This window comes from Rhinoraja longicauda, chromosome 23 (genome assembly GCF_053455715.1).
Source record: "Rhinoraja longicauda isolate Sanriku21f chromosome 23, sRhiLon1.1, whole genome shotgun sequence".
NCBI classification, from domain to species: Eukaryota; Metazoa; Chordata; class Chondrichthyes; order Rajiformes; family Arhynchobatidae; genus Rhinoraja; species Rhinoraja longicauda.
The window spans coordinates 12,884,504-12,896,979 of record NC_135975.1 but is presented as its reverse complement, the minus strand read 5'-3'; the positions used below and the strand labels follow the sequence as shown (position 1 = coordinate 12,896,979).

Sequence of the window (12,476 nt, the reverse complement as noted above, 5' to 3'; positions counted from 1 at the left end):
CATACCCCCTGAATCCACTATTCTTAAGAGCTATATCTAGCTCTCTCTTGAATGCATTCAGAGAATTGGCCTCCACTGCCTTCTGAGGCAGAGAATTCCACAGATTTACAACTCTCTGACTGAAAAAGTTTTTCCTCATCTCTGTTCTAAATGGCCTACCCCTTATTCTTAAGCTGTGGCCCCTGGTTCTGGACTCCCCCAACATTGGGAACATGTTTCCTGCCTCTTACGTGTCCAACCACTTAATAATCTTATGTTTCGATAAGATCCCCTCTCATCTTTCTAAATTCCAGTGTATACAAGCCTAGTCGCTCAAGTCTTTCAACATACTACAGTCCTGCAATTCCGGGAATTAACCTCGTAAACCTATGCTGCACGCCCTCAACAGCAAGAATATCCTTCCTCAAATTTGGAGACCAAAACTGCACACAGTACTCCAGGTGCGGTCTCACTAGGGCCTTGTACAACTGCAGAAGGACCTCTTTGCTCCTATACTCAACTCCTCTTATTATGAAGGCCAACATTCCATTGGCTTTCTTCAATGCCTGCTGTACCTGCATGCTTCCTTTCAGTGACTGATGCACTAGGACACCCAGATCTTGTTGTACGTCCCCTTTTCCTAACTTGACACCATTCAGATAATAATCTGCCTTCCTATTCTTACCACCAAAGTGGATAACCTCACACTTATCCACATTAAACTGCATCTGTCATGCATTTGCCCACTCACACAACCAAGTCACCCTGCAACCTCGTAGCATCTTCCTCACAGTTCACACTACCACCCAGCTTTGTATCATCTGCTAATGGTACTTTTAATCCCTTCATCTAAGTCATTAATGTATATTGTAAATAGCTGCGGTCCCCACTAGTCACTGCCTGCCATTCTGAAAGGGACCCATTTATCCCCATTCTTTGCTTTCTGTCTGTCAAACAATTTTCTATCCATGTCAGTACCCTACCTCCAATACCATGTGCTCTAATTTTGCCCACTGATCTCCTATGTGGGACGTTGTCGAAGGCTTTCTGAAAGTCGAGGTACACCACATCCACCGGCTCTCCCCTGTCAATTTTCCTAGTTACATCCTCAAAAAATTCTAGAAGATTAGTCAAGCATGATTTCCCCTTCGAACTGCTATCCATTTCACAACTACATCCTACTGTAACTGGTGAAATATTTTGTATTGGGTCCCTGGTTGAAATGTACTTAATTTACCCACGTTTATATAATATGGGGTTTTCTAAATTCAGAACATTTTCACATTGAAATATTCAGAGGAGGTGTTTTATCAGGGAGCTCTCAAGGCTGAATTCCATCAGTGGAAAATAGTGCCACCTGCTGACTGGGTGGATTAGATGTTAAATGTTATCTCCGAACATGATCTCAGCCCAGGTTTTCAGTAAGTCCACAAGAAGGAGCAAGGACAAATCTCTCAGTTGGTGAACTATGTTGGATGAGGTGAGGATTAGGCTTTAGCTTCAGAGTTGTATTTGGTTATCACATTTGTCACTGTCTCACCATGTCAGACTTATTGAATTGGGCTCCAACAGAGAATGCAGCAAGGGAATTGAAGATGGTGAGAAGGAATTAAAGAAAACATGTTTGATCCTTAGTACCTGAAACTCCTGGTATTTCTTTCTAACTCTAGCCGAAGAGGAGAAGTCTTGGCCAGCCGCAAGGATTTCCGAATGAACACTTGCACTCCTCATGCCAGTGGTGCTTTTATGTTGGGGTTGAACAACGCATCACCAATGAACTTTCTGAATAGGCAAGAGCAGAACAATGCAGAGCACAATAAGAATGGTAATTAAGTGTATGCCTGAAAGCTGGCAATACATGATGTTGCATTTTCTCCGATGTGAATGTTTTTCAATCCTATGTACCTCCAATCTTTATTACAGTCTGATTCAACAATTTCTATTTCCCAAATTTGTGATTTTTCTTTTCTGTGCCTGTGGTATTAATTGTTCTCAGAAACTTTCTGAACACAAGTTATTTCATTTTCAATAGCTGATTGCTTATTATGTGAAATGATTTGCTACAGGGAGTGGCTGAAGATTAGACCATTGCGTTTTCAAAAGGAAAAGTGGATGAATGTTTGAAGCAGGAGAAAATGCAAAACTAAATGAAGTGGATTGTGACAGTGAATTTTTCGTTTGTTTGATATAAAGCACTTTGGTTATTTGTCTGGGAGTTTTGCAGGGCAATGGGGATAGTGGAATAGTGAGATTTATTTTGGATTGACACGGGAAAGATCCAACAAAGAGACTGGATCTCTTGACGTCCACATAATCAAGGACAATTTGCACACGGGTCATTCCCTCATCTCTCGTCTGTCGGGCAGAAAGTTCAAAAGCATGTACCAACAGATTCAGAAACGGCTTCTTCATTGCTGTTATTAGATTGCAGACAGGTCCTCTTATAAGGGTGTATGGGCGTAAGCCCCAACTGATGAAAGGAAGCAAATCATACACATTGCTTGCCACTCTATTTGTATTGCCACTTTCAGCGAGCTAATGACTTGGACCTTGATCCTTTGAAACATCAGTGCTGTTAAGCGTCTTGCCATTAACTGAAAACATGCTTCCTCTCAAAATGCAACGCCTCGCGCTTACTTGGATTAAACTACATCTGCCATTTGTCCGCCCATATCTGTAACTGATCTAATTCCTATTTTATGCCTGGACAGCCTTCCTCACTGCCCACTAACCAACCCATTTACATCCATGATCATTTATATATGTACTTTGTCTTCTCTATCGATAAACCAGTTCTGAATCAAAACGACCTTGCATCTTAACCTTCTGGATTAGCCTATAATATAAGGGACTTTATCAAATGCCTTACTAAATTCCATGAAAACAGCATCCACTACGCTTACCCCATCAATCACCTTTTCACCTCTTTAAAAAAACCTCAAACAAGTTCAGACTTGATCTGCCTAGGCAAAATCAAGCTGGCTCTAATTATCCCATTTCCTTCCAAAAGCAGGTAAATCCGATCAGTCACCTACCCCTCCCCTGGACCAGTCCTGCTGCAGCCCCCCGTCTGCACGTCCAGTACACTGCCCCCACCTCCCTTCCCACAGCACTTGGGTCACAGCCACCACCTTCTGCTTCTCCTGCACCAACCCCACCTCCTGCCCCCACACCATCCGCACACCCCCTCCTCCTCTCACACCCTTGAGCACCCAGCCCCTGTGCTCCAATCTGTCTTTCTCCACAGACCAGGTGAGAAATGAGCTCAGGAAGATCAATGCGAGGAAGGCGGCTGGTCTGGACGGCATCAGCTCGAGGCTCCTCAAGTCCTGTGCAGACCAGGTGTGCGGGATAGTGGACCATGTCTTCAATCTGTGCCTGAAACTGGGGAGAGTTCCACAGCTATGGAAAACATCCTGCGTGGACCGGTGCCAAAGACGCCGCACCCGAAGGAACTCAACAGCTACAGGCCGGTGGCACTGACATCACACCTGATGAAGACACTGGAGCGTCAAGTCCTTGCCCATCTCCGCCCCCAGGTGAGACCATCAATGGATCCGCTGCAGTTCGCCTACCAGACTCGCATCGGGGTGGAGGACGCCGTCATCTACCTACGGAACAGAGCTCTTTCACACCTGGAGAAGCCGGATAGCACTGTGAGAATCGTTTTTTGATTTCTCCAGTGCATTCAACACCATCCAGCCGGGGCTTCTGGGGGGCAAGCTGGAGTGCACAGGAGTGGATCACCACCTCACATCCTGGATTCTGGACTACCTCGCCAACCGACCACAGCATGTGAGGACAAAGGACCTGGTCTCGGACAGGGGTTCCGCAGGGAACAGTGCTAGCTCCATTCTTGTTCACTCTACACTGCGGACTTCAGGCACAGCTCTGCAAGCTATCTACAGAAGTTCTCTGACGACTCTGCCATCGTCGGCCTCGTCACAGGCGACAATGACAGGGCGTACAGAGAACCGATCAAGGAGTTTGTGGACTGGTGCCAGTGGAACCGCTTCCGGATCAACACGGGGAAAACCAGGGAGATGGTGGTAGATTTCCGCAGGCACAGCCAGGTCCCCCCGACACTGGTGAACATCCAGGGAATGGACATCGGGAGGGTGGACTCTTAGAAGTACCTGGGTGTTTACCTCAATAATAAATTGGACTGGACCGAAAACACCGATGCGCTATACAAAAAGGGCCAGAGCAGACTTTATCTGCTAAGGAGACTAGGGTCCTTTGGAGTGCAGGGGGCACTCCTAAGAACCTTCTACAACACGGTGGTTGCATCAGCCATTTTCTATGGAGTGGTCTGCTGGAGCAGCAGCATCTCAGCGGCGGAAGGGAAGAGACTTGACAAGCTGGTCAGGAAGGCCAGCTCTGTCCTGGTTTGCCCCCTCGACTCAGTGCAGGCGGTGGGAGAGAGGAGGATGATGGCAAAGTTAACATCGCTGCTGGACAACGACTCCCACCCCATGCAGGACACTGTCACTGCACTGAGTAGCTCCTTCAGTGACAGACTCCTTCACCCCAAGTGCGTGAAAGAAAGATATAGGAGGTCCTTCCTTCCCGCTGCTGTGCGACTGCACAACCAGCACTGCTCCCAGCAGACGAGTCAACAGTAACAGCTAAGGAATACAATTTATCCTTGTCTTTACTTTTATTTATAATGAATGATCTCTTGCCATCCACCTTGCTGCTGTAACACTAAATTTCCCTGGTGTGGGACGAATAAAGGAATATATTATTATTATTATCCTATTATGAAGAATCTCTCCAGTAGCTTCCCTACCACTGATGTGAGGCTCACGCCTGTTTTGTTCCTGGATTATCTCTACATCTCTTAAGCAAAGGAACAACACTGGCAACTGTCAGTTCTCTTAGACCTCTCTTGTGGGCTGGATCTTTGGCATCCACTGCAGTCTCTCCTCATGCCTCTCAATAACCTGGATAGATTCCAACAGGGATTTCTCCTTCTTGATCTCAAACTGCCCAAGAATATTAATATAATCCACACTGATCTTGCTTTCAGCATTTTCCTTCTCCTTCATGAATACAGATGCAAAGAACTTTAGTACCTTGCCTAAATCCTCTAACTCCAACTATAAGTGTCCTCCTTTATCCTTGACAAGTCTTACCTTCTCACTAGTCACCCTTTTTTAACATGTGTGCAAGCCTTGGAATTTTCTTTAATCGGATGTTGAATTTTCTTTAATCTGATTTGGCAGACATTTCATGGTCCCTTTTGGAGCTCCTAATTTCATCTTCATAGCCCTTGTGTATGTTACATTTTCTTTTTGACTAAATTTACAACCTCTCTGGTCATCCAAGGTTTCCTTACCTTGCTAGACTTATCCCTCTTTACTGGAACATGCTAGTCCTGAACTCTGATCTGCTACCTTTTAGACCACTCTCACATGCTAGGTGTGGACTTGCCCAATAACATCTGCTCCCATTTTACTCTCCCTAGCGCCAGCTTAATATTGTAATCTGCTTTACCCTAATTTAATACCTCATCCCCAAGGAGCAACTTCTTCCCAACAACCATCAGGCTATTGAACACTATGAATGCCAACTAAACTGAACTATTGAACACTATGAATGCCAACTAAACTGAACTACTGCCTTGATTGCATTTGGGACTTGGGCCACTTTTTTTGCCTTTGCTTTCTATATTTGTTTTTATATTTTGAACTTTTTTTTTGTTTATTATGGTATCTACTGTTTACATAGCTGTTGTCCTGCTGAAAATAAGAATTTCATTTGTTCTGTCACTTGTTTCTTAAGGACCAGACTTATTCTTATTTATAACTATCTTAAAATTTGTGGAATCTCAAATTAGTTAAACATGGGTTATATTTCCTTAAAGTACATCTGTCTGTCTGGATATGACATTCCTTGAATTGTTTTTTAATGGTATTGAAATAAGACCTCTTTTAATGTTAATTCACGGCATTGAATTTTAGAAAACTTTCGTGTCCTGTACCATCAACTTTGGAGTTACTAATGACCAGTTCTTGCTGGATTCTTATTTCTTATTTACACCCTGCCTTTGGCAACATCTCTGAAACATTAGGTCAGATTCCATGTGTACTCTGACGCATATTCTGCTATCATCTCTGTTTACCCTTCTACTTGGGTCTCTGAATTGACAGCAGGGGTTGAGCCAAACTATTTCTCTCTAATTATTAACAAGACCAAAGCTATTGTTTCTTATTCCCATACAAATTCTTCCTATTTTGAGTGTAAGATCTTTCCCACCCTTGATGTGGTGACTTCAAAATTACTTTCTCATCATATGTTCCATGTAAACTTGTGCTGCTCCAGAGCATTTTCCATAACCTAATTCACAATCATTTGTCTGCTTTTGCCCTGTTGCAGTGTCTTGTTTTTATATATTTGTCGTTGTTTACAAATCTTCTATAGCCATGCTCTTCCTTTGGCACTTTTCAGCCCTACAACTAAGATTCTGACCCTTCTAATTCCTGTAATTATTACATTGCTCTTCCATTGACAATGTCAATGTGGTTTTAGATATTAAGGCTCTAAGCTCTGGAATTTCCTTTTTCAACTAATTGATTATTTATCTTCATCTCTCCTTTTTCAATATTCTTAAACATTTTTTTGGTATCGTCCTCTGAATTAATGTTGTATATTGATTGTAAACTGATTTGGGCAGTTTTGCCCTGCTAAATAAATGTGGGTTGAAGAATGTAAAAACAGGTTATGTGGAAATTTAATAAGTAACTGCAACCACTGATGGGAAAATAACAAGAAAATGTGGATTTGAAGTAACGGGCAAACAGACCAGAGCTGGATCAGTTGTTCAGGACTAAAAGCCAGTACAGCTACAGTATAACATGGCTTCCTGTGCTATATGCTTTTTTTGAAATTGGAAACTTGGAAAAAGGAGGACAGATGTCTTCTGAGATTGATGCTAGCACTTGCTGAGAGCACAGACGGCTGTGTGAAGTGTGTGGTGTGGGCACGGGCAGAAGCACAGTTGGATTCTGCTCATTAGTTTATACCATTCCTTTTTTTTAGGCCTGCAGGATGTTGCAGAAGACATGGTGATGGAGAATAGTGACTGTGACGCTCCTGTTCCTGTACTGCACTTTTCAGATGATGCAGGTAAGCATTTTGGTCTTGAAAATTTGGTACAACTGCTCATTAGCTTAAAGAGAAGGGTCTGGGGGATGAGAAGAGCAACAATTCCAGTGCAAGTGTTGTTCCTACTTTGCCTGTTTTTTAATTTATTCATTCATAAGACTCTACCTCTCCTCTCTCCCCTCGCTTCTCTCCTCTCTCCCCTCGCTTCTCTCTCCCCTCTCCCCTCTCCCCCACAACCGCCGCGAGTAATCCCAGCTCGGCTAGGCCACAGCCGCCGCAGCGCTGCCCGTCTCCAGTAGTCCGCCGCTCCGGGAGAGTAAGAGTGGGGGGGGGGGGGGGGGGGGGGGGTGGGAGGAGGAGAGAGTGGGGGTGGGAGGGAGAGTGCGACTGGGGAGGGGGACAGCGGGGGTGGGGGGGAGGGGGGTTGGTGGTGGGGGAAAGGGGGGGGTGGGGAGAGTAAGAGTGGGGCTGGGGGAGGAGAGAATGGGGGGTGTGGGGGAAAGGGGGTGGTGGGGAAAGGGGAGGTGGGTGAGAGTGGCGGTGGGGGAGGAGAGGGTGGGGGGAGGAGAGGGGGAAAAGGGGGGTGGTGGGGAAAGGAGGTGGGGAGAGTGAGAGTGGCAGTGGGGGAGGAGAGAATGGGGGGTGGGGGGGAGGAGAGAGGGGAAAAGGGGGGTCGTGGGGAAAGGGGAGGTGGGGAAGAGTTTGAGTGGGGGTGGGGGAGGAGAGAGTGGCCTGCTCAGTCACACCCTCTCCTCTTCCTGCCCCCCCTCTACGAGGATTGGGCCCAACGTTGTCTAGTTACTGATAAAATTAGAATTTAATGTCCATCTATAATTGTCCTTGAAATTAGGAACTCAAATTAAGAGAAAATTGCATTGCTGTGGAAGCAAATGTAGGCCAGGTAGTGTAACATTGCATATTTCCTTCCCTGTGGAGCCCTCTTCGGTGTAGAATTATTACTCCCTGGGTGAAGAATTTTATCCTCTCAATCTTGAATAACCAACCACTTATTTTGAAACTGTATCTTCTGATTCTAGATCCCCGGTCATGGGAAACATGCCTCTTACTTTGACCCTATTAAACCTGTTAAGATTGACATACATTAATTTCTTTTGAACTTGAGTAAAGGTCCAATCTGTTTAAACCTTCCCCCGCCCCCCATCCTAGGATTCAAACTGATAGGCCTTAGCTGCATTTCCTGTTCTGCATTTTAATCAAACTAAGTTGTACAGCATGGAAATGGCCCCTTTGGCCTAAGTTGCTCACTTTCCCAGTTTACTTGTAACTGTAGAAAAACATCTACACGATTTATTTGATGCCAACCACAAATTTATCAATCATGCCACCTACATTCTTATCCAAATCGTTAATATTTTTGGGAACCTGCACCGAACCCTGCAGCACACTGCTGGTTGCAGGCCTCCACTCTGAGAAACATGCCTCCATTGCCACCCTCTGACTGTTTCCACCAGGCCAACTTTGTATCCAGTTGGCTACCTCACCCTGAATCCCATGTGATCTAACCTTCTGCAGCAGCTGATCATGTGGGATATTGTCAAAAGCCTTTTTTAATCCATGTAGACATTGTCTACTGCCCTGTCGTCGTCAATCCCCTTGTCGCATCTTCAAAAACATCTCAATCAAATTCATGCAACGTCCTTTCAGCATGCACTATCTCTAACAGGCCCTTGCTTTTTCTACTGCAGATAGAAATCCTCCAGTAACTTACTGACACTGATGTTAAGCTCGTTGGCCGGTAGTTCCCTGGCTTGTCCTTGTAGCACTCAAAGTAGCGAATAGTTGAATGCATTTCAAAGCCCTATGGGTCGACAGAATACCTGGTGTTTCTCAAAAATCACAACGTATTGTGTATTTTATCAGTTGCATACCTTTAAGTTGCAGTACCTAACAGCTTTTTCAAATTTTCTGGACTGAACACAATTGTTGAATCTTCTTACCTCAGGTCCCACAGGAAGTGATGATGGTGGTGATGTTGATGATTGCTTTCTTCTACCGTTGCCAGAGCAAAAGATGGATCAGGAACATGTTGCACAACTGAAGGTAGGAGTTATTGTGGGGGAAAGATGATTTGGGACTATTGGGATTATTGGGACTATTTGGGATTATTGTTGGGGGCTGATCTATGAGGACATGTACAGTGAGCTGATTATTGCTGTCTTGGGGTGTGATTGTTCTCAATGTAAGTTTAAAGTTGGCACTTCATGTCCCTGCAGGGTGTACCTGAAGCTCGCAGGTACATGCTCCGTGAGAAACAGGTGATGGAGATTGACCCAGCTCACAGGAAGGTAATGCTAACACAATCCTGGAAATATTCCATGAGCAAAAGGCAAGGTGCTGGATGAGTTCAGCGCATCAATGGTTCAATCGTGCTTTACATGTGAAAGGCAAATAGACAGTGTCATTCTTTTCTTACAAATAGTCCAGAGTATTGTCATACCGAAGCATATCCCCGATTAGCAAATTCTACAGAAAGAGTCCACTGATATGCAAGAGGTGCCATTTTAAAAGTCCAGTCCATGCTCTATGTAATATGAGTGGTGCCTGTTCCAGGCAAGCCCCAGGCTGCTGCGGGCCTCCAACCGTCACCTTTCCTTGTACATATGGATAGACCAGCGAACTGATGTCCCTCTCCTCGCTCGTCCACCTTTGTTCCCCAGGGGCGCCTCTCGCAGTCGACTTTGAAGGCGCAGTAGGTCAGACTGGTTCCCTTTCCTCTCCTACTGGCCTTGCTCCTTACCGGTTGCATCCATCGACACCAGCTCCATCCTCCCGGTCTTCAGGGAACGAACAGGGCTCAGCAGGCTCCTCCTTTCAGGCTGCGTTCTGCTGGGACTTGCGTTCGGCTGCAGGGGTTAGGCTCGGCGGCTACCCCCTGAAGGACGCAGCACTTTGGAAGCTTCTGCCACGCGTGGCAGAGGTGAGGCAGCATCTGTGATGGGAAATGTACAGGTGACATTTTGGCTTGAGACTCTTCTTCAGACGTAGGTGGGAGATAATGCTGGAAAAGAGAGGGGTATGAATAGGTCAAATTCTGGCAGTGGGTTGGTGAATACAGGTAAGGAGGGGTGATTGGCAGATGGGTCAGATAGTGGCAAAGGAAAAAGGTGAAATGGAGATGAAAAGGTGTCACTCAATGAAGGAAGTGCCAAGTCAGAGGGAGGGGTATGGGTTGAAAGGGACGGGAGGAAAAGGTGAACGGGGGCATGGAAGGAGGAGGTGGCAAAGGGAACAGAAATTGGTGAATACTTTGGATGTATTTAAATGCGCAAAGTATAAAAATTAAAGTGCATGAGCTTGAGGCTCAGTTAGACATTGGCAGGTATGATGTTGTGGGAATCACAGAGACACGGCTACAAGAGGACCAGGGCTGGGAACAGAATATTCAGGGGTACACAACATATAGAAAAGACAGACAGGTGGGCATTCAAGAGAGAGCTAGATAGAGCTCTTAAAAGGGGGTATGGGGAGAAGGCAGGAACGGGGTACTGATGGAGAATGATCAGCCATGATCACATTGAATGGTGGTGCTGGCTCGAAGGGCTGAATGGCCTACTCCTGCACCTATTGTCTATAATAGGCGATTGGAACTGATATCTCTTGTATGTTGCCATGGATTTGTTCTGCAGAACTGACCATTAAAAAAAAAATCAGAATTATTACGCATGCCCTTTTGATAAGGAGATACAGTACCATTTCTTGAATTTTGCTGTTGTATTCTGGGTGTTCTTAATGGTGCTAGAACAAATCCCAAGACCTGAACTAAACAATTGGGAAGAATCTGAGATACAAGTCGGGGGGATGGTGGCCAGGAGGGGAATCTGAAAGATGTTCCCATGCATCTGCTGCTCTTCTGAATGGACCTGTCAGCTTGTGTTACAGGACTGCTACTACACTGACATCTATGCAACAAAGGTATACAGTTGCAGTACAACTTGTTCAATTACCTTTTATTTGTACTGCAGGAAGTGCTCGATCCCTGGAGGAGCTTGGACCCCTTTGAAACAACACAAGACAAGCCGTTCAAGAAAGGTGCCCTATTTACCTTGTTCAGTTTCTTTGTATCTGCATTGTTTCAGGAACTCGGCCTGAAGATTTGAACACCTAGCTAACAGAAATATTCTATTTTGATGATCATCGATTCCTTTTCAATAATCTAACTGGGGGAGCCTGTGACAGTAATTGTGCAGGATACTTATCGTGGATTTCCTGTGCAAATATGGGCCAACACCAAGCCTCAACCAGTTGACGACTATAAGAAACAATTTAAATGTTTTATTTTACAAGTTCTGACAAGGCTAGCAAGTATTACCCATGCCCAATTGCCTTTTGAGAAGCTCGTGGTGAACTACTGCTTATTATTTATCTGCTCTTCTATTCAAAGTATTTCTATAGTGCCATTGGGTTTAGACCATTGGCAGTGAAGTCTGAATGGCATGCCTCATGGTGTTCTTCCCATGAGCCTGCTCGCCCTGTTGTGCTTGTTGGTGGAGGTTATGGGTTTGGAAGGTGTTCAAGAGGCCTGGGTGAGGAACTGAAATGTAGTTTTTTGATGGAGTAAACTGCATCCACTGTGCTTGGATATGAATGTTTGGGATATTTGATGAATTCTGTTCTCAGAATGCTGATGGGTAACTTTTTATCTTTTTTTAGGAAGGCATTTTTTCATTCCATCATGTATCAATGTCGTAGGAAGCAAACGGAAACGGAAAACCTTCAGAAAATTGAAAGAGTTTGGGAAATGGTTTTGTGCAACATGTGAGTACGTGCTGTCTGGGTTATCCCATTGAAAACTGTAAGTCTCAGACATTGGACTGGTGTTCCGATAGTCTACAACTGAGCGTGGATGATGCAAGGTTCTTTTACGTGTGAATCTGTTATTATGATTATCTTCTGTTACAAGAAAGTTATCCAGAGTATAAAACAAAGTATGTTTTGAAATGGCATGCTTGATTTAGTTTAGAGATATTGCATGGAAACAGGTCCTTTGGTTTACTGATTTCACACTGACTGTTGATCCACAATAGTTCTATGTTATCCTACTTTGGCATCCACCCCCTATACACCAGGGGTGATTTTACAGAGGCCAATTAACCTACAAAACCACCCGATTTGGGAAGAAAGCGGAGTACAGGGAGAATTTGCAAACTCCACGCGGATAACACCCGAGATGGGCAGCACAATGGTAGAGCTGCTGCCTTACAGCTCCAGAGACCCGGGTTTGATCCTGACTACAGGTGCTGCATGTATGGAGTTTGTACTTTCTCCTGTGACTGCGTGGGTTTTCTCTGGGTGCTCCGGTTTCCTCCTACATTCCAAAGACTTAGTTTCCGCACTGTATCTCAAAGTTTAAAATCAGGATTGAATGC

General features: G+C 44.9%; 1 protein-coding gene across 2 annotated transcripts in view; it reads left to right on the top strand.

Moving 5' to 3' along the window:
- The window catches only part of ncaph2 (non-SMC condensin II complex, subunit H2), a 44,777-nt gene that overhangs the window by 12,671 nt on the left and 19,630 nt on the right, over positions 1-12,476 (top strand). For both annotated transcript variants that reach the window (XM_078419649.1, XM_078419648.1), the window contains exons 8-13: positions 1,650-1,804; positions 7,024-7,110; positions 9,053-9,150; positions 9,324-9,395; positions 11,073-11,139; positions 11,761-11,865. In XM_078419649.1, coding sequence (XP_078275775.1) covers positions 1,650-1,804; positions 7,024-7,110; positions 9,053-9,150; positions 9,324-9,395; positions 11,073-11,139; positions 11,761-11,865 — 584 coding nt within the window. The remainder of the gene's footprint in view (positions 1-1,649; positions 1,805-7,023; positions 7,111-9,052; positions 9,151-9,323; positions 9,396-11,072; positions 11,140-11,760; positions 11,866-12,476) is intronic.